Source organism: Anomaloglossus baeobatrachus, chromosome 9 (genome assembly GCF_048569485.1).
Source record: "Anomaloglossus baeobatrachus isolate aAnoBae1 chromosome 9, aAnoBae1.hap1, whole genome shotgun sequence".
In the NCBI taxonomy this organism is placed as follows: Eukaryota; Metazoa; Chordata; class Amphibia; order Anura; family Aromobatidae; genus Anomaloglossus; species Anomaloglossus baeobatrachus.
The window spans coordinates 159,370,464-159,390,799 of NC_134361.1; the positions used below are offsets into that span (position 1 = coordinate 159,370,464).

Sequence of the window (20,336 nt, forward strand, 5' to 3'; positions counted from 1 at the left end):
CGTCACGGTCACGGCTGGTCCATTTAGGCCAGAGGTGCTTACCGGGGGGAACAGCAATGATCGGACGGACGCGGAAGCAGAAGCGGTGGGAGGCAGAGTCTGCAGGACACGTTGCGGGACCTGTAAGTATGATCATAATGGTTTTTTAATAACGTGCTTTTTTTTAACAGCCCCTGGACCCGAACTGTTACACGAACTGTAACACGAACGTCTCAGAAAGCTCGTGCTCGAGGTCGTGTACACGAACACCACGTGTTGAGTACGGACCCCGATATTTACAGTTCGGGTTCGCCCATCCCTACTTACTGTAGGTAATATGATGGCCACCAGTAGAGGGAACTTTGCAGCCTACCATAGTTCGCTCCTGAGTGCCTCCTAATGGTGGACCACATTATATCATGTACCTGAGCACCTGGACCTGTTTCAGAATCACAAAGTTGTAAACAATTAAAAGTTCTGATAAATCAATCAGCACAGAACTGTCACTTATTTGATAAAAAAATGGTATTCAAGGTGGGCATTCACCTGGGACACCTTCATATATTGTTTGAGACGATGCTTCATCTACTGTTGATGTGATCGTTTTGTTTCGCTTGTATTTTTATTTTTTAGTGTATATTGATTACCGTATATGAAGTTACTTCGTTAATAAAAAAAAATATATATATATATACTGTATATTATGGTGCTTCATCTGAGTGTATTGTGTATTGATTTTCACAGATTCCTGGAAACAAAATGTCTGTTACTAACCTCGCAACTATATTTGGCCCAAACTTACTGCAAAATGAGAAAAGTTTGGAGTCTGAAATGCAAAGTTTCCAGGATAGTGCAGCTCAGATCAAAGTGACCGAGACGCTGATACGGCATTATCAAGAATTATACATGGTGGGTATATCTTTACTATAAACATCACATTGTATGTTCAGGTGGGTTTTTAATGACTGTTTATAGCTTATTGAATGAATATTTACAAAACAGAGATACAAAAAAGCATAGAGGGATTCAAGACGTTCCATACAGAATATAAAACGTAGACAATGATAAATGAGGAAAGGACCAAGGGGGTATGAGAGATCGCTAATCTAGCACACACCCCTAATAATACCTCTGGGCCCAATATATATCCCAAAGATTCCAAAATGCTTCAAAACGTTCAAATGTGTTATATTAAAGCTGTGAGATGATCCATGGTTCGTATATGTAGTTCACTGAACGATGGTGAAGTGTACCAACTTCCATTTTCTTGCTATTAACCCCTTCATGACCTTAGATATAGCGGTATGTCCAAGTTTGTGTCCCTTGCTTTGATGTGGGTATACACTCTGAGCCCGCACCTTTTCCTAGAGATGTCAGCCTGTAACAGCAGCGGGCAGATTGGAAAACAGCCGGAAGCTGTTAGTTAGTTAAATCCCGCTGTAAATTTATGACACGTCAATCCCCACGCTCATCGGCGGCCCCGTGATGCGATCATGTGGTGCTGGTAGGTTGTCATGATAACTAGGGTCAGCTGATGATTAGGGGCATAATGATTGCAGTCACTAAGGTAGCTACCATGACTGAGCCCAAGGATACAGCGGCCCATCGATTCAAGTAATGTATGCAAGACCTATAGAGCTGTAGCTTCAGGAATGTACCCCTCACCCTGATGTTGTTTTGGCAGACCTGTTGTCTAAAGGCCGCTTTACACGCAACGACATCGCTAATGCGATGTCGTTGGGGTCACGGAATTTGTGACGCACGTCCGTTCTCGTTAGCGACATAGTTGCGTGTGACACGTACGAGCGATCGCTAACGATCAAAAATACCTTATCATTGATCGTTGACACGCTGTCCAGTTCCCAAATATCGTTGCTGCTGCAGGATGCAGGTTGTTCGTCGTTCCTGCGGCAGCACACATCGCTATGTGTGACACTCCAGGAACGGGGAACCTCACCTTACCTGTGGCCGCCCGCAATGAGGAAGGAAGGAGGTGGGCAGGATGTTCTTCCCGCTCATCTTCGCCCCCTCAGCTTTTATTGGGTGGTCGCTTAGTGACGTTGCTGTGACGCCGAACGAACCGCCTCCTTAGAAAGGAGGCGGTTCACCGGTCACAGTGACGTCGCTAGGCAGGTAAGTAGTGACGGGTCCGAGCGATGTTGTGCGCCACGAGCAGTGATTTGCCCGTGACGGGGGCGGGAACGCACGCTAGCGATATCGGTAACGATATTGCAGCGTGTAAAGCGGCCTTAAATCTTCCAGAAATTTTTTGTCTCACTCAGCATTTTAGCGTATAACACAACATGGCGATGTAACTTGAAAAATTTTTGCCTTGTGGCATCATGTTCATTTTTCACAGCATCCACTATATCCATAGTGAGATTGACATATTGGCACATGGACTAGATAGCCGGGTCCCATGACCACGACTCCTTGTGGTTACGTACCACAGAAACTGGCAGGATCTTTTCATCACTTATCACGTATTTATTCACTTCCAGGGCGTACCAGAGTATAAGACACCATGGCTCCCGGCTCCAGCTTCCGCCCAGGGTGCCCCCTGGGGAGGTGCTCTGCAACGTCTGTTAAGGACATGAAAATCCCAGCCATGAGGCCTGCCTCCGTAATGAACCCCCATCCCTTAATGGAGTCAAAACGCTCAACCAGGCCACGGCACCGTGGCCCTCTGACACGAAAGGTGGCATTCCTCAGGTGCTCCTTTTCTTGATTGGTGCGGGCAGCAATCTCCTGTCGTCGCAGTTCCCTTGTAGTGATCTCAAAGTGTAACTTTTGTTGTTGTCTTTCCCAGTAAGGGGCGTCATCATCCGGCCTCGCCTGCCTCACTGGCATCGGTTGTAAGTGGACTCCTGAGGCCCCGGCAGCTGCCGGGATGCCGCGCGGCGGAGCTGGCATCTCCACAGGCTCCACCTCTGCCATGGTGGGTAGAGAAACTGGCTGTTCAGCAGCCGGGGTTGCAGAGTCCGGGTGCTCCGTATTGGGGTACGGGCCCGGTGATGCGGCCGTGTCTGGTCAGGCCGGTGTTGGGACAAGCTCTGTCGCGGCCTGGTCAGGTGGTAAGGTCAGGGGTTCTGCAGCCTCTGCTTCATACACTGGGACTGGAGGTTCCGCTGCCGGTGTTAGGGGTAGCAGCTCGGCGTCCGCCAAGGGCGAGGGTGACAGTGGTCGGATGCTTGCAGCAGGCGGGGGCAGACCGGATCCCGCGGCCTGGTAGGCCGGGTCAATAACAATCAAAAAGACTGCTGGAACACCATTATAAATGTGAACAGGGTGCCAGCCAAAAAATACACAATCTATATGAAGTGAAAGCTGCACACCAAATTCAGAGAAATATGAACAAGCATAACTGCTTTATAATACATAAGGAATGAAAAATACAATTAGCCATATGAAAAATTGAAAAAATTGAAATGTGACATTGCATAACTGCTGAGGATTATTTGAAAGCTAATGTATTGATCAATTCATTACTGCCTCATAACCAACTTCACAGTAATCTCTTATTTATGGAGTCCCTAACCAAATGTTACCTCTATGTGCGGTTAAAACCTGCCGTTGGGTAGGCCGGGTCAACCTGGACTGGGTAGCCGCTTACCCGCTCCTCGCATGGAACTTCTATCTCACGGGCTTGCACCGCCACTGCCAGGCTCCTCATCTCTTCCTTCCAATGGTCCAGGATATAGAGGAACTGCATCTGCATCCTCCTGCAGAGCTGCTCGGTCTCTTGTTCAATCCAGGTCGCAGTCCCTGGAGCAGCGCGCTCTGGTGACCAGTCCCGTGCTTCCGCCATCTTGCCTCTCCGGTGTCCAGGAACTTTATGGCAGAGTCCTGGCGTCCCTGCTCCACTGCCGCTGCTACATCCTGTCACGCCCCCTTGGTTTTCGCCAGCCACTCACTTACGCACTGGGGAACCCTGGGAACTTCCGGTTCCAGCTGCACTCTCAGGACAAGGGCGAGGCTTCAGCTTTGTGCGATTTTGGTCTGGAAGATGGTGTTTTGGCACCAAAGATGGTGGAAAATGGCGGGAATGGGATTTTTGACACCGCAGCTTGCATTTTCAAGGCACACGTCACCCAGGTTAGTGGGCCCAGTCCGTATCCTGTTTGTGATGCCAGAAATTTAGAGGTATGCCGCTCCTGCAGCGGTCAAACCGCTCGGATTCGGGAGGTGGTTACTCGTGGCTCGAGGGTCTCTGGACTCGGGGGCTTGGGGCCACTCTAAATGTAATGGGAGGATTATTTATAGGCGGTAAATAGTTTGTGACGCCACCCGTAATGTGCGGTAACGGGAAGTACCACCGCTGCCAATAGGAGTACCCGGGGGTGATGGAATGGGGGTAGCCAGATGACGTTACCCTCCACGGGTAGGGAAGGCCCCGGGACTCTGTATGGTGGGGTGCAGGGGAGCACAGGCTCACTGGAAGCAGGGGGGTAATCAGGTACTCACTCAGATGAAAAGCAAACGCTGACAATGTGGTAAACCAAGTCTCTGGGTGCCGCTGCCCTCTTGGGGTAGCTCGTCCGGGTATCCGTCCTCCACAGTACTGCCTGATGGTCCAGAGCCTGCCTCTGTGGACAAATTTTAGTAGTGTCCAAGTGGCCTGTAATCTTAAAGCCATCCGGGCCCCGCTCCCCACTTTTTGAGTGAAGAAGCTGTGCTCTCAGGAGCTCACGCTTGGCATTTCAGTGGGCTGCTTTGGTTAGAAAGCTCTATCCCCCTCGTTGCGCTAGTGCCCCCGATCTCTGAGCTTCGTGGCGACAGTCCATAAAGGCCCTATGCTCCACAGGTTAATTGCCAGTTTGCTTGAAGCTTCTGCCCGACCTAGGGTCCAGTACCCCGCCGTGTTTTCAGTTCCAGACCGGCTATTGTACTTTCTGCTGACCGTCCTCCGAGACTAAGTCAGGCACCCAGTCCCAATATCCCGCGATCGGGTCTCTGACTTCTCCGGGTCCAGACCAATAACTGCATCCCAATCTTCTCCTCCCTGGGAGCCATAAGCTCCCCCCTAGCTCCTCTCTGCTCTAGGGCTACCACTCAACTCACTTGTCATCTCCCTGCTTGCCCCTAAGTGGGCGGCCCTATTCCAGCTTAGCAGCGCACTGGTGTGCCTGACAGGGTGTGATGTGAGGTGGGATTGGGATTTTTGGATGCTGATGGAGGCAGTACTACAAGTTGGGAACCCAGAACCAAGAGGGGTTGAGACCTGCACTAAGAATAAAGAGCGTGCAGTCCCCTGTGATGCCCTGACTAGTCCAGGGGCATCACAGTGCGCCTGTACGGGACCTCAATGCCAGCCAGTATGGATGGCGTAGGATGCTTCATGCACCCAGGCTTCTGAAGGAGGAGGACAAAGATGGCTGAAAGAGGAGGTGCCAACCCGGAGAATAGAGCCACCCATCTGAATAGTCTGCACCGCACTGACTGTTTAGGTGAGTATTATAAAGTGATTTTTACATTCTATATAGCGGCCTGGGCTCTTATTCACAGCGTGTTAGAATGTTGTATATAAGAGCCCACTGGTGATGGCCGCAGCTTATAGTCACCAAATCTGGTGACAGGTCCCCTTTAAACAGCAAGCTGAGCGAGTAGCCCCATCATGGAACTATCACTTTAAAACTAAAATACTTATGAAAAAGTGTGAGTATGTGTGGAAGCCCAGTCCAAGAAAACCATGTATCTAAACAAATCTTTCTATTTCCGGTAGAAGTTGCAAAGTGTAATACAAATTGAACTTGAAGGAAGTCTGTGTTTAACACTTCTGACAGAGCATTGGCGTTTTTCCAAGCTTGGCAATATATCTAGACACTATAAGTATATGACCTCCGGGCCATCTAAACTCATGTAGAATATTGTCTGGCTGGATATCTAGTAGCAAATGCAGGATTAGGTTCAGTCACTGATTCCACCAGATCAGAAATATATTGAACGATGACTTTCCCAAAGGGATATCATATACCGCTTTGCTATGTCCATCATGACGTACCTCTCCGGCTACACTGCCTCCAGCATGTGTCGTCATAGATGATATAAACACACTGGTGTCAAGTACCAGAAGAGTTGAAGATTTTCAACAGCTTCTATTCATCTATTTTTCATAATTCATCTATTTAGAGATCTTTTTTATATTATTTACTGCTTTTAGCCAAACTTTGAGAAAGTTTGGCCAAAATCTGATTCCAACCATTAATTGTTTACACTGTTTGAGTTTATTACACAATTGCTTGACTTGCCCCAACCTCCTAATTTTAATTTGTCTATTTGTGATATTTTTGTGTGTGCCCTGCTAATTATCATTAAAAAAGATTATTTTTTGAGTATTATATATTAAGTCATACTTGTATTGATTTTTATGTAACATTTCTTCTGGTTTCCTTTAAAGATAAGTCTGCACTTATTTAGGAATTAAAATAGGCAGAGACTCAATGTCATTATATAGACTTAACTATCCACACCTAATTGAAAAAATAACTAAAGAGCTAGACAGGTGGAAAAATCTTTCCCTGTCCCTGTTTGGCAGAGCACATCTGATAAAGATGATCAGCTTCTCCCGCTTGCTCTATCCTCTACAAACTATTCCCTTACTGCTGAAACACACCGATATCAACAAGTTGCAAAAAGCGTTTGTGAAATGTTTATGGCAGGGAAAGAGACCAAGAGTATCCTACTCAAAGCTGTGTCTACAGAAAAAAGACGGAGGGGTACAAATGCCCATGATTACATTGTACAACTTAGCGGCGCTTGCCAGACATATAAAAGACTGGATCAATGGGACAACCTTCTTTTCTAACGTTCAGCTGGAGAGGGAGCTAACAAGCCCTTCTAACCTGGTAGCGGTATTACATATGAAGCTAGATAAAATACCAACGTACGTGAAACAGAGCTGTTTAATAAAGGACACGGTGAGGGCCTGGAGAGCACTGAGAAAACTGTATAGACTCTCTTATTGTCTGTCAAAATTTACCCCGTTGTGGGAGGAGCCAAATTTTATTCAAGGGTCTCAAAACAAATTATTTCAAGGATGGAAGCAGAGGGGGATACAGAGGTTGGGTGATTTACTGAAAACGGAGGAGGGGAGAGTTCTGAGCTGGGCGGAGGTATCGGAAAAATTTAACATGGAAAATCACCATTACCTACAATATTTACAAATAACACATTACACATCAGTGGTAAAAGAGGTCGGGAAGGCTGAGAAGAAGGTTTGATGTGTTGATTGGTCAGGGAGCGGGACATGAATCCCTTTCGATCATGTACCAACAATTGAGAGATCAAGTACAGGGCCCCTGGAAAGAGCAAATATATAAAACCTGGGAGACTGCTCTAGGCGATCCGGACATCTATGATGAAATTCTAAGGGGGTTGGAATCTGTTAAGAAAGTAATGATAAATGAACAATGGAGGGAGATGCAATTTAAGCTAGTACACAACGCAATTTACGCCTTTAATATACCACATAGCAGCTATGGGTATGGGAGGAAGCGGTGGCGTACATATTGAGGATTTGGAAAGTAGTTATACCAGTCACCCCTGAGGCCTGTTTGTTTCACTGTATAGAAGCCCCAACGGAAACTGAGAGAGCAAGTGCTCACATTCCAGGTGTAATACACGTAGTATTGCTTGTAGTCAAGAAATGCCTACTTAGGAATTGGCTGATAAGACAGACTCCGAGAAATACAGAAATAGTTGATACCCTAAAAACAATAATGATGTACGACAAACTGGATTCAGAGAAACATAAGGAGAAGTCCACTAAAAGATTCTTCAAAAAGTGGAGAACATTTATTGAGCAAAGCTTCACACAGACGGAAATCACCCAGTTAATTAAAGCATTTGAACACACGGCTTGGTATTGTGTGGAAGACATTGCAGGGACACTAGGGACACTGAAGGTAGGGAGCATCCAAAGGACCAACTGAAGGGAACAAATATGTTCGTTTGTTAAGTTAAAGTAAATTATTGTTAAGATAATTCTATGGAGATGAAATTGTTGTAACAATGAAAAAGAAAATGATGTAACAGAAGCATTGTACGATCCGAAGAAATTTTATGGAATGTAAAAATATGTTCTCTTGTTGATGATATGTGCTTGCTGACATCAAATAAAATATGTTTAAAAAAAAAAAGATAAGTCTGACCTGAATCCTTAAAGGGAATCTGTAACCATAATTTTACTATGGATTATGAGAGCAACTTGATGTAGGAGATGTGACCCTGATTTCAGCAATATTTAATTTACTAGGGTTTGTTTTTCTGTTTCAATAAAATCAATGTTTTATCAGCAGGAGATTATCACTAAAGGTGTTATGGGGTGCAAGGGGATTTACAGTGAACTCCTAGACTGGCCCTCAGAGTAGCTGTCCCTAATCCCAGAGATACCTCTAGCGGTCAGGATGTCTGGGCCGTCTTCCTTTTCCTGCCCCTGGCAAGCCCTGATCTTATACCTCCACTCCCTCAACCCAGGGGAGGACTAGGACAGGAGTGGTTGAACCCACAGATATAGACAAATGGGGAAATCAAAAACACTATCACACAGCTAGCACACATGGAGATATAAGACGATACGTGATAAGGAGGAAATAAGAGCATGGAGGAAATAACCAGATTACGAGAGTATTTCCACAGCACACCAAGCAGCACCCAATAAATCACCAGCAACTGGAACTTAACAGCACAAGAACCGGTTTAGCAAAAGCTATAGTCGGCATGGGGAAACAAGCTCCACTATCTTAAAAATGCAGGGAATAACTGTGATAGGTCTTCCACAACATTTGATCCAAGAGGTAATCTGCAGGCTAGCAGAGATTAACTCCTGCAAGTCCAATCATTAATGAGCTCACAGCTGGTCGATACCCAAGCCTGTCTGTGTAACTTAGAAGCAACAGAGAAGTCATAGTGTGAAGTGTCATTCTGCAGTGTAAACAGCGTCAGATGCTGCAATGACACTCGGTGAGTGTTTGTTAGAGCCAAACACTGTTTGACAAAAGGACTAGGTGTCTCCTGCCTTCTAGTCAACTGCTTTGTGCAACCCTACTCCCACCACTGAAAAGCTGCTTTTTGTTAATATACAGTGTACACAGAAAGCTGTCAATTAGTAGCGTAGGCAGGGTTATACACTGCTCAGCATTGGGAGGTCTGCTACATATGCAGCAGAATTCATCTCCAGGATTTTATTACAACTGCTGCTCTCAGTAAAATAAGTTTTACATTGCTCGAATCAGGGTCCTTGTCCCTACATCATGCCGCTGTCATAATACATAACAAAAATCTGGTGACAAATTCCCTTTAAACCATTGATATATAGAAAGGGAAGCACTGGAGAAATATTTCTCTGATGGGACAGGAGAAAGTATTTGTAGATATTTGTAAAACTGCCTTTTAGGAATATTGTATTTATTTTGTTAACAATGGAATGAGTAGAGAATTGATTGTTCAATAAGATCTTGTATGGAGGCGAAACCCTTTACAACCCAGGCAGATCCTAAGGCTATGTGCCCACGGGACTCTGTACCTGCAGATATATCCTCAAAATAGCTGTGGAAAACCTGCGGACATTCGTGCGACTCTATCTCCATAGTGGAGGGTTGGGATTTCCGCAGGTATTTCCGCAGGAATAATTGACATGCAGTTATGTGCGGCTGCGGGACATCCACAGCATATTCCGCAGCCGCACATACCGCAGCATGGACACAGCACTCCCCATGTCCCACAGGGTAACATGGGGAGTGTCTGTACTTGCTAAAACCTGCAGATTTATCTAGAAAATACAGATAAATCCGCAGATTTTCCATGGCAAAATCCCCAGGTTTGAGCTCCCGTGGACACATAGCCTAATAAGGGTATCCAGTAAGGGTATCCAGTGCGATAAACAGCTCAATGAAGGAAGGGTGATAGTGCAGTCATATAATCTTTTCGGATTCAATAACTTTATTCCATACTGACCTCATACATATAGTTTGGGAAGGACCACCCTAGAATTATTCTTATCAGAGCTGTTCTAATAATTATCTTAAAGGAATATTTGCACATTGCAACACATTGTCATAAAGTATCAGGATTTGCAAACTAGCATTGTAGCACACAATTGTTTATATTAGGATCCCCCCATTCTGCCTCTTGAAGCATGTGGTCATTAATCCTTTAAGACTTTCTTTTTCACCTAAATGAATGTAAAGGTGTTTTCCGTTCTGGAGCTACAAGTCTCCAGTCCCTCTGTGTTACTCTATGTGACTGCAGACTTGCGAATCCTCACATCGCGCGCACTGTGTGCTGTGAGGATTCTCCATTGTTGTGACTGAACATATGTAACTTGACTGTGTCCGGCTTCTCTCAATACACTTGCATTAGGCGAGGCCGTGCACCTCTAGTCGGCACGTGACCATATATATGCAAATCACATACTTGTGGTCACATGACTGCATCCTGGCATCAGAGAATCCTCTCAGTGCGCAGTATGTGTGATGAGAGAATTCACAAATCTGCAGTCACATACACTGTGTGCAGAATTATTAGGCAAGTTGTATTTTAGAGGATTTTTGTTTTATTGATCAACAACTATGATCTCATTCAACCCAAAAGACTCATAAATATCAAAGCTTAGTATGTTTGGAAGTTGGAGTGTTTTTTTTTAGATTTGGCTATTTTAGGAGGATATCTGTTTTTGCAGGTAACTATTACTGTGCAGAATTATTAGGCAACTTAATAAAAACCAAATATATTCCCATCTCAATTGCTAATTTTCACCAGGTAAACCAATATAACTGCACAAAATTTAGAAATAAACATTTCTGACAAGCAAAAACAAAACCCCAAAAAATTAGTGGCCAATATAGCCACTTTTCTTGATGATGACACTCAACAGCTTACCATCCATAGATTCTGTCAGTTGCTTGATCTGTTTACGATCAACATTGTGTGCAGCAGCCACCACAGTCTCCCAGACACTATTCCGAGAGGTGTACTGTTTTCCCTCCCTGTAGATCTCACATTTTATGAGGGACCACAGGTTCTCTATGGGGTTCAGATCAGGTGAACAAGGGGGTCATGTCATTATTTTTTCATCTTTTAGACCTTTACTGGCCAGCCACACTGTGGAGTAGTTGGATGCATGTGATGGAGCATTGTCCTGCATGAAAATGCTTGAAGAAGTTGTCTTCCAGAAACTGGCAGTAGGTCTAGGAATTGAGCTTCACTCCATCCTCAACCCGAAAAGTTCCCACAAGTTCATCTTTGATGATACCAGCTCATACCAGTACCCCACCTCCACCTTTCTGGCGTCTGAGTCAGAGTGGAGTTCTCTGCCCTTTACGGATCAAGACTCTGGCCCATCCATCTGGCCCATCAAGAGTCACTCTCATTTCATCAGTCCATAAAACCTTTGAAAAATCAGTCTTAAGATATTTATGGGCCCAGTCTTGATGTTTTATCTTATGTTTCTTGTTCAAAGGTGGCCATTTTTCAGCCTTCCTTACCTTGGCCATGTCCTTGAGTATGGCACACCTTGTGCTTTTTGATACTCCAGTAACGTTGCAGCTCTGAAATATGGCTAAACTGGTGGCAAATGGCATCTTGACAGCTTCACACTTGATTTTCCTCAATTCATGGGCAGTTATTTTGCACCTTTTTTGCCCAACACGCTTCTTGCGACCCTGTTGGCTATTTGCCATGAGACACTTGATTATTCGGTGATCACGCTTCAAAAGTTTGACGATTTCAAGACTGCTGCATCCCTCTGCAAGACATCTCACAATTTTGGACTTTTCAGAGCCCGTCAAATCTCTCTTCTGACTCATTTTGCCAAAGGAAAGGAAGTTGCCTAATGATTAAGCACACCTTATATATGGTGTTGATGGCATTACACCACACCCCTCCTCATTACAGAGATGCACATCACCTGATTTACTTAATTGTCAGTTGGCTCTCAAGCCTATACAGCTTGGAGTAGGACAACATGTATAAAAAGTATCATGTGATCAAAATTCTTATTTGCCTAATAATTCTGCACACAGTGTAGAGTGACACATAGAGTGACTGCAGACTTGTAGCTTAAGACTGGATAACCCCTATAAAAGAGTTGTCAAGTACTCAGACAACCCTGAAAACTTCAACTATCCCTAAGATGAGTAGATTTATTTGAATGGGATAAGAAACTGACAACCCCTTCTCAATCAGTATATTTCTTCCTTGTAAAATAACAGCAACTATAATTTATACTCACGTCCGGTGCCGATGTCAGCACTGGCTCTTCCAGACCTCATATGACATAATGTAATGCGGTCAATCAGCGGCTGCTTTACTATCCCCTCCTTCGTAACAATTAAAAATCAGGAGGAAGGGAGAGAACCACAACTCCCCTCCAGATGTCTTATTTGTCCAAAGTAGCTGTTGATTGACCACAGGGATTACATGACATAATGTCACGTGAGCCCCAGGAGAGATATTGCTGACACTGCTGGAATGGCACTGGCACCGGTGGTGAGTATAGGTGTTGTTAAACATACTGATTAAAAAAGGGTTGCCTGAATAGTCGATAACCCCTTTAAGCAGAACATTTTGTATTTCAGAAGTAAAAGACAGAGCTATTGAGAGGAATGGTACTAAAATAATAAGGTATTTTGGGCATTAACTGCATTCTTACCAGTCAAGGATAAGTAAATATCGGAATCAATTTTGGATTAGTAGTTTGAGATGCTCAAGTAAATCCATTATATTGACGCTAGCCACGTGGTCCAGAGTAAGTGGATTCCTAAATATGAAGTAAATCTGTTTGCCTCATGTTTTCTCATAGACTAAATATTATGGGATGGGAGTATTCATGATTTACTATTATTTAATTTGTAGTAGTACATTTGCTTAGTGTCCAATACATCTAGTATACTTGGAAAAGTCGTAGTCTGTGATGTCACTAATGAGAATATCATCTGCATGCAGACCAATCACATAGCTTATTCTTAGACCGGGTATACCTCAGCCTGCCTGATAGATGCCAATGGTTCCATAATAATGGTGACTATCAGTGACGATAGTGGGCAGCCTTGTGTTGTGCCATTTGACAGGTTGTAAAAACAATTTCTTCTCTTTTGCAGATTCCTTCCCAAATGCACAGTGACATTATAATGAGTATGCTGAAGACTGATCCAGAAGTTGTCGACTATCTGTTACGTCAAAAATCTGCGGGCTGTCAGTAAGTGGCAAATCATGATTGAAGAACACACATATCAATTAGATAAACAAATGTATGAGAGATGGTGAAAAATACCTTCCCTAGCCTCGTATATCCACATTTACTTATATTTTTACTCAACCATAGGCATAGAACCATGCAGGACGCATACTCCATGCAATATTTTTTGCAATGCCCTTGGCTGCATACTAGAAAAACGGTTGTCTTTTCAGCGATTGTAGCAGAGCTTAATGGGAACCTGTCACCAGATTTGGCCATATAAGCTGTGGCCACCACCAGGCGGCTCTTATATACAGCATTCTAATATGCTGTATATAAGAGCCCAGGCCGCTGTGTAGAACATAAAAAACACTTTTATTATACTCACCTAGGTGGCGGTCTGGTTCGATGGGTGTCACTGCTCTCTGGTCCCGCGCCTCCTTCATGTTGTGTGATCTCTGTCCTCCTTGTATTCCGCCCGGCCAGCATTGCGATCCTGCGCAGGTGCACTATGATCCGCCTTGCTGAGGGCAGATCAACGTATTGTAGTGCACATGTGCAGGCAGTCTTTAACCTTTCCGCGCGCTCGCGTATTACAGTACTTTGAGCTGACCTCAGCAGAGCAGATCAAAGTGCGCCTATACAGGGCCGTAATGCTGACCTGTGTGGATGACATAGATCATATTATCCACACTGGGCGGGATAGAAGGACGGAGATCACCACATAGAGGAGGTGCCGGGCCCGAGACCAGCGACACCTATCAGACCGGACCACCCCCCTGGGTGAGTGTTATAAAAGTGTTTTTTTTACGTTACATAGAACGGTCTGGGCTTTTATATACAGTATTCTGGAATGCTGTACCGTGTTTTTCCAAACATAAGACACTGCCTTACATTTTTTTTGCCCCCCAAAAAAGCACTAGGGCTTATTTCTTATTTTTGGAGGAGGTCTTATTCTTGGAGAAACACGGTTGGTGGTAAGTTTACCCCCAAAATAGCAGACCTCCCCCACTTCCCAGGAGACTCATACTCACCAGACCAGGACGTCTGCGTGGTTCCAAGGTCCTCCTGTGATCTCCGGTCGGTGCTGCACGCCGTCCTACCCTGCTGCTAGCTGACACACACAGAAGATCCCAGACACACACAGAAGATCACACACAGCAGATCTCACACACACACACACACACGCAGCCGATCACAGATACACACAGCCGATCAGAGATACACACAGCCGATCACAGGCACACACACACAGCAGATCGCAGATATACACAGCAGATCACACACAGCAGATCACAGGCACACACAGCCAATCACAGATACACACATCCGATCGCAGGCACACACAGCCGATCACAGATACACACATCCTATCACAGGCACACACAGCCGATCACAGGCACACACAGCCGAACGCAGACACACACAGCCGATCGCAGAAAAACACAGCCGATCGCAGATACACACAGCCGATTTCAGACACACACAGCAGATCACACACACACACAAACACACACACATCACATCCAGCACTTACGGCAGCAGGGAATGAGAGCAAGTCACGTGTCCGTCCGTAGGTCCTGTTCGTCACGCTGCACCACACTGCCTCTCAGGATTCTCCCGGCGAGAAGAGATCGGTGTCGCTGGATGAGGTGAGTGTGTATGCAATCCGATGTGTGTGCGATCCGATGTGTGTGCGATCCGATGTTTGTGTGTGTGTGATTTGATGTTTGCGTGTAATCCGATGTTTGTGTGTGCGATCTGACTATGTGTGCGATCCGATGTTTGTGTGTGAGATCTGGTGTGTGTGTGTGAGATCTGATTTTGTGTGTATGTGTGTGTGTGTGTGTGTGTGAGAGCTGATGAGTGCGGGTGTGCGATCACTGCAGGTCCTGCTGCTCGGCGTCTGGTGAGTGATTGCCGGGTGCCGCTGTCAATAATGCAGTGTCCTGCAGTATCTGGAACTTTTTTAGCTGCACGGACACTTCATTATTGATCCGGGACTAGGGCTTATTTTCGGGGGAGAGCTTATATTTAAGCCTTTCTCCGAAAATGCTGAAAATCCCTGCTAGGGCTTTTTTTGGGGGGAGGTCTTATTTTTGGAAAAACACGGTATTTAAGGGTTTACTGGTGGTGGCTGCAGCTTATAGTCACCAAATCTGGTGACAGGTCTCCTTTAATTAAATAGTCTTCAGACACAATACCAGATGCTGCTTATGGACAAAAGTGGCACTGTGCATGCAGAAAAGACCCTTTTTGTAATCTCAAATAACCCTTTAGAGGGAATCTGTCAGCAAGTTTTTGCTATGTAACCTGAAAGCAGCATACTGTAGGGGCTGAGGCTCTCATTCCAGCAAAGTGTCACTTGCTATGCTGCTTGCTATGATTTCTCTGCTGCAGCTCTACCAGTTCTCTGAATGCTTAGTGTCTTTATAACCTCGCCCACATCATTGGCAGCTTTCTGTGTACACTGTATATTGACAAAAAAAAGTTAGTGGTAGGAGCGGGGTTAGACTAGGAGACACCGGACATATTTATTCAGTGTAGGGACTCGCAAGTGTGAGAATCCTTGACGAACGGATTGCGAGCTTACATATTTTGGGCCAAACTATAAACTAATATCTCACTATTTGAGGTATGGCACATTTTATCCATTTTTGCAGGATGTGTGTGGACCTTTTGAATTCAGGTGGTTAATGGTGAGCCTGTCATGTGTTATGTACTCATCGTGCTAACTGACCCGCCTGGACCTGGTGTTGTGGGTCATTTATAGGCCATTATTCAGACACTGTGCGTCTCTTGTATCCGTGCGAGATGCACCTATATATTGCTGTTTAGCCCGCCTGACCTGGGTTTCTGGCGTCATTTATAGGTTACAGTTCAGACACTGTGCATTTCACTCATTATATGATGGGCTCCCAGTGCAAGGCTTATGAGTGTGCATGTCTTATGCTAAGCAGCCGCCCCTCCCCCCTAGTGTGGAGGTTGAGTGGCTGTGACATCAGCATCTTGCACCTTGGCTGCAGCCATCTTTATGAGGAAGGCTCACCACATTCTGTGTGTGCACATATCATTTGTCTTGGCTCCTTTTTGGTGTTTTTTTGATATAGTTCTTTGTGGTTTTTCTAACTTATTCAGTGTAGGGACTTGCAAGTGTGAGAATCCTTGACGAACGGATTGCGAGCTTACATATTTTGGGCCAAAATATAAACTAATATCTCACTATTTGAGGTATGGCACATTTTATCCATTTTTGCAGGATGTGTGTGGACCTTTTGAATTCAGGTGGTTAAATGGTGAGCCTGTCATGTGTTATGTACTCATAGTGCTAACTGACCCGCCAGGATCTGGTGTTGTGTGTCGCGGGCGGAGGAGGGGACGCTGCGCTCTCCCACTGCTCGGGTCCGGCCGCTGGTGCTACTGCTCGGTGGTGGCTCGAGCGGTGGGCCGGATCCCGGGGACTCGAGCGGTGCTCCTCGCCCGTGAGTGAAAAGGGGATTTGATTTGTTGTGGGGGTTTTGATTATGGATATTGTCCGTGACGCCACCCACGGTTGTGGTGATTTTGGTGACACCACCGCTGCTCTAGACGGGGATCCCGGGAGTGGTGACTGGGAGCAGCTTTGTTGTTATTTCTCCCCTCCGTGGGTAGGGGGTTGGTTGTCCCAGGGCCCGGTGATGGGGTAGGGACGGATGGCAGGCAGGTTACGGGGCCTGGCGAGGTGCAGGGTCGCAGGGGGGCAGCGCTGTGCCGCACGGCACGGTGGTACTCAGCCCAATGATGAAGACACAGTTCTCGGTAAAACACACGGCTGGATGGACGGGTCCCACAGACGGCTGCGGTGTTGTTGCTCCCAGCAGGTTGGTGTCAACTGCCTTTCCCTGCACCTAAGATGTCTGTACGGTTCCAATGGGTTCCCACCGGTAACCCGCTCCCCGGCTTGGATATGGGCCGGAGGAGCCCCTTTTGCCCGCAGGCGCTGGCCCTGAGAAACGGTTGCCTTGGCGGTGGCGGTGTCTCTCTCACTCGGTTGGACTGTTGCCTTCTGTCGGGACTTGACTGTTTGGAAACCCAGGAGGTCCCCTTCACTAACGGATTCGGCAAATTCACGGCGACTCCTAGCCTTGCCGGGGTCCGAAAAGCCCCTGTCAGATGGTGCTGGCTTCTCTTTGTGTACCGGTCCGGTACCGCCGGGCCACCGCCCGTCCACGGTCCTTACGGTAGACTCCAATCGGCCACTCCTGCAGACGGTCACCACCGTCCGCCAACCTTGCTGATCTGTCCGGGCCGCACACCCGGACCAACTTCAGGCTGCTCGACTACTACTTCCTTCTGCTCACTTTCACTTCTCAACTCTATCTGCCTGGTTTTCCCGCCTCCAGGACTGTGAACTCCTCGGTGGGCAGGACCAACCGCCTGGCCCACCCCCTGGTGTGATCATCAGGAAGGCAACAAGGGTTTTGTGTTTTGGCTTTGGTGTGCCTGCTGGGAGTGTGGGGTGTGTGGGTGTTGTGCTCTGTGGCCCCTGGCTTGTCCAGGGCGCCACATTGTGCGTCATTTATAGGCCATTATTCAGACACTGTGCGTCTCGTGTATCCGTGCTGCGAGATGCACCTATATAGTGCTGTTTAGCCCGCCTGACCTGGGTTTCTGGCGTCATTTATAGGTCACAGTTCAGACACTGTGCATTTCACTCATTATATGATGGGCTCCCAGTGCAAGCCTTATTAGTGTGCATGTCTTATGCTAAGCAGCCGCCCCTCCCCCCTAGTGTGGAGGTTGAGTGGCTGTGACATCAGCATCTTGCACCTTGGCTGCAGCCATCTTCATGAGGAAGGCTCACCACATTCTGTGTGTGCACATATCATTTGTTTCGGCTCCTTTTTGGTGTTTTTTGAGACACCGGACATCTAGTCCTGTAGTGTAAATCTTCTGCTGAAAAATACTAGCTTTATTGAAACAGTAACAGTCCAGAAAGTGATGTCACTGGAATTAAACTATAAGGCTATGTTCACACACTGCGTTTTTTACCTGCGTTTTGGGTCCGTTTTTGCTGCAGAAATTTCTTGAGAAATTCTTGTAACCTTTCTGCAGACATTCCCCAGCAAAACCTATGGCAAAAAAAATTAGCTGTGCACACACTGCGTTTTTTTCTTAAGAAAATTCTTTCAGTAGATTTTCTTAAGAAAAAGAATGAGCATGTCACTTCTTTTCTGCAGCTAACTGCGTTTTTTGCCATAGATAATTGGCACAATAACGCAGGGAGCAACCAGCGGTAAAAACGCACCGAAAACGCCCCAAATTGCACCGAAAACGCGGCAAAAACGCAGGTGCGTTTTTTAACGCAGGTGCACTAATCCTTCACTCTTAAGAAATTTCTTAAGAAATTTCTTAAGAAAAATCATTTTTCTAGTGTGAACATAGCCTTAGCCCCTACATCATTCTTCTCTAAAGGGTGCTTTACATGCTGCGTCATCGCTAGCCATCTCGTTAGCGATGTGACATTCCAGATCGCAGATTAGATTTGCCGAGATCGCACATAGGTCATTTTGTAGCGCCGGTCACATGTGCGATCTGGCGTGTTACATCACTAACGAGATCGCTAGCGATGTCGCAGCGTATAAAGCACCCTTAAGATTATATAGCAAAAGCCTTCTGACCGATTCCCTTTAAAGCACTGAGATGCTTTTTCCTCCTTTCTGGTGAGCTTGTGTTATACATGATAGCTATTTACAAAAGCCTAGGTTGGACAGAGCCTAATAATGACAGGACATCAGACTACCTCATACTTTCAATGGGCAGTATTGCCGAAAAGGAGTCACAACACACATCTATGTCTGTACTATGTGTACTGGCCAATGTCAGGCTAGTAATAATCGTTGAATGACAATATTCAACTCATTCATAGTGATGGGGACAGAACGATCGCTAATATGATCACAGTGTCATCTTATCGCCAACACATTCCATGCATACATGGGGCGATGTGTTGACAAATTAATTTGAATGCATACATAATGAATAAACGTCTAGCTTGGATGACTGCTGGCATGTTTACACCGACCAATAATCGGAAACGAGACTTCCTACAATTATCAGGCCGTGTGAGAAACGTCTTAGCCTTATACTAATATACGGCATTGTAATGGCCACAGTGGCTTTTGATATCCTTAGAATTTGCACTATTATTAGAATTAAACTTTACTTAGATGCACAGTATTTAAAACCCTACATTTTCCAATGGTAGATAAGTGATATACCGTAGTAATCATCATCTGCTTTTATTCTGCGTAGAGGCAAGGTTGGTGCGAGTGAACAGGATAGCCAGCAGTGGAGGATGCGCGTTACAACGTCTTTGGTTTCTCATGGCGCCATTTCAACTGTAGTGCAACTGCTGAATACTGGAGAAAGATCAGGTGAAATAAAGCAAATGATAAAGTGTCTATCATTGCCATCATTGCTTTGAGGTTGAGATAGTTAGGTCTTAAAGCGCACCAATCACCAGGATTTTCGTATATAAGCTAAAGCCAATGCTATACTGGTGCTATTATGCTGATTCTCTACATACCTGCAGTGGTCAGCGCGGATGTTTAGATTTTGAAATACAAGAAAGTAAAGTTTATAAAATCGGCAGCTTCTTGAGTGACAGCAGCTGAGGATCAGATAATATCTGGGGGAGTATTCATAGTTATCCCCTCCCCATCTTAGAATTAGCATTATACAATTGATTTAACTTTTCACTGCCAGGACATGTGTAAAGTCATACCCATGTGACCATAAGGGGCGGGGCCTCAGGCAGCAAAGCTGGATACTAGGTTACATGGGTATGAGCTCACACAGGTCCTGGAAGAGAAAAGTTAAATCGATGGTATATTACTTATACTAATTCTAACAGAGGGCAGGGATAACTATGAATACCCCCAAGATATTATCTGATCCTCAGCTGCTGTCACTCAAGCAGTAGATGAGTTTATAAACTTTACTTTCTTGGATTTCAAAACCTATACATCCGAGCTGACCACTACAGGTATGTATAGAATCAGCCTGATAGTGCTAGTATAGCACTGGCTTTAGGTTATATACGAAAATCCTGGTGATTGGTTCCCTTTAAGGAGGTCAGCTATGACTATTTTAACTTTTTAATATCTAAGAACAGGCAGGTAGCTGATCTGTTGTGTCTGTC

At 45.6% G+C, this 20,336-nt stretch overlaps 1 protein-coding gene across 1 annotated transcript in view; it reads left to right on the forward strand.

Moving 5' to 3' along the window:
- LOC142250590 (rho GTPase-activating protein 6-like) overlaps window positions 1-20,336 on the forward strand; it is a 194,731-nt gene that overhangs the window by 173,052 nt on the left and 1,343 nt on the right. Inside the window, exons 9-11 of the mRNA XM_075322772.1 lie at window positions 724-888; window positions 13,077-13,174; window positions 19,448-19,569. Of these exons, the coding sequence (XP_075178887.1) occupies window positions 724-888; window positions 13,077-13,174; window positions 19,448-19,569 (385 nt within the window). The remainder of the gene's footprint in view (window positions 1-723; window positions 889-13,076; window positions 13,175-19,447; window positions 19,570-20,336) is intronic.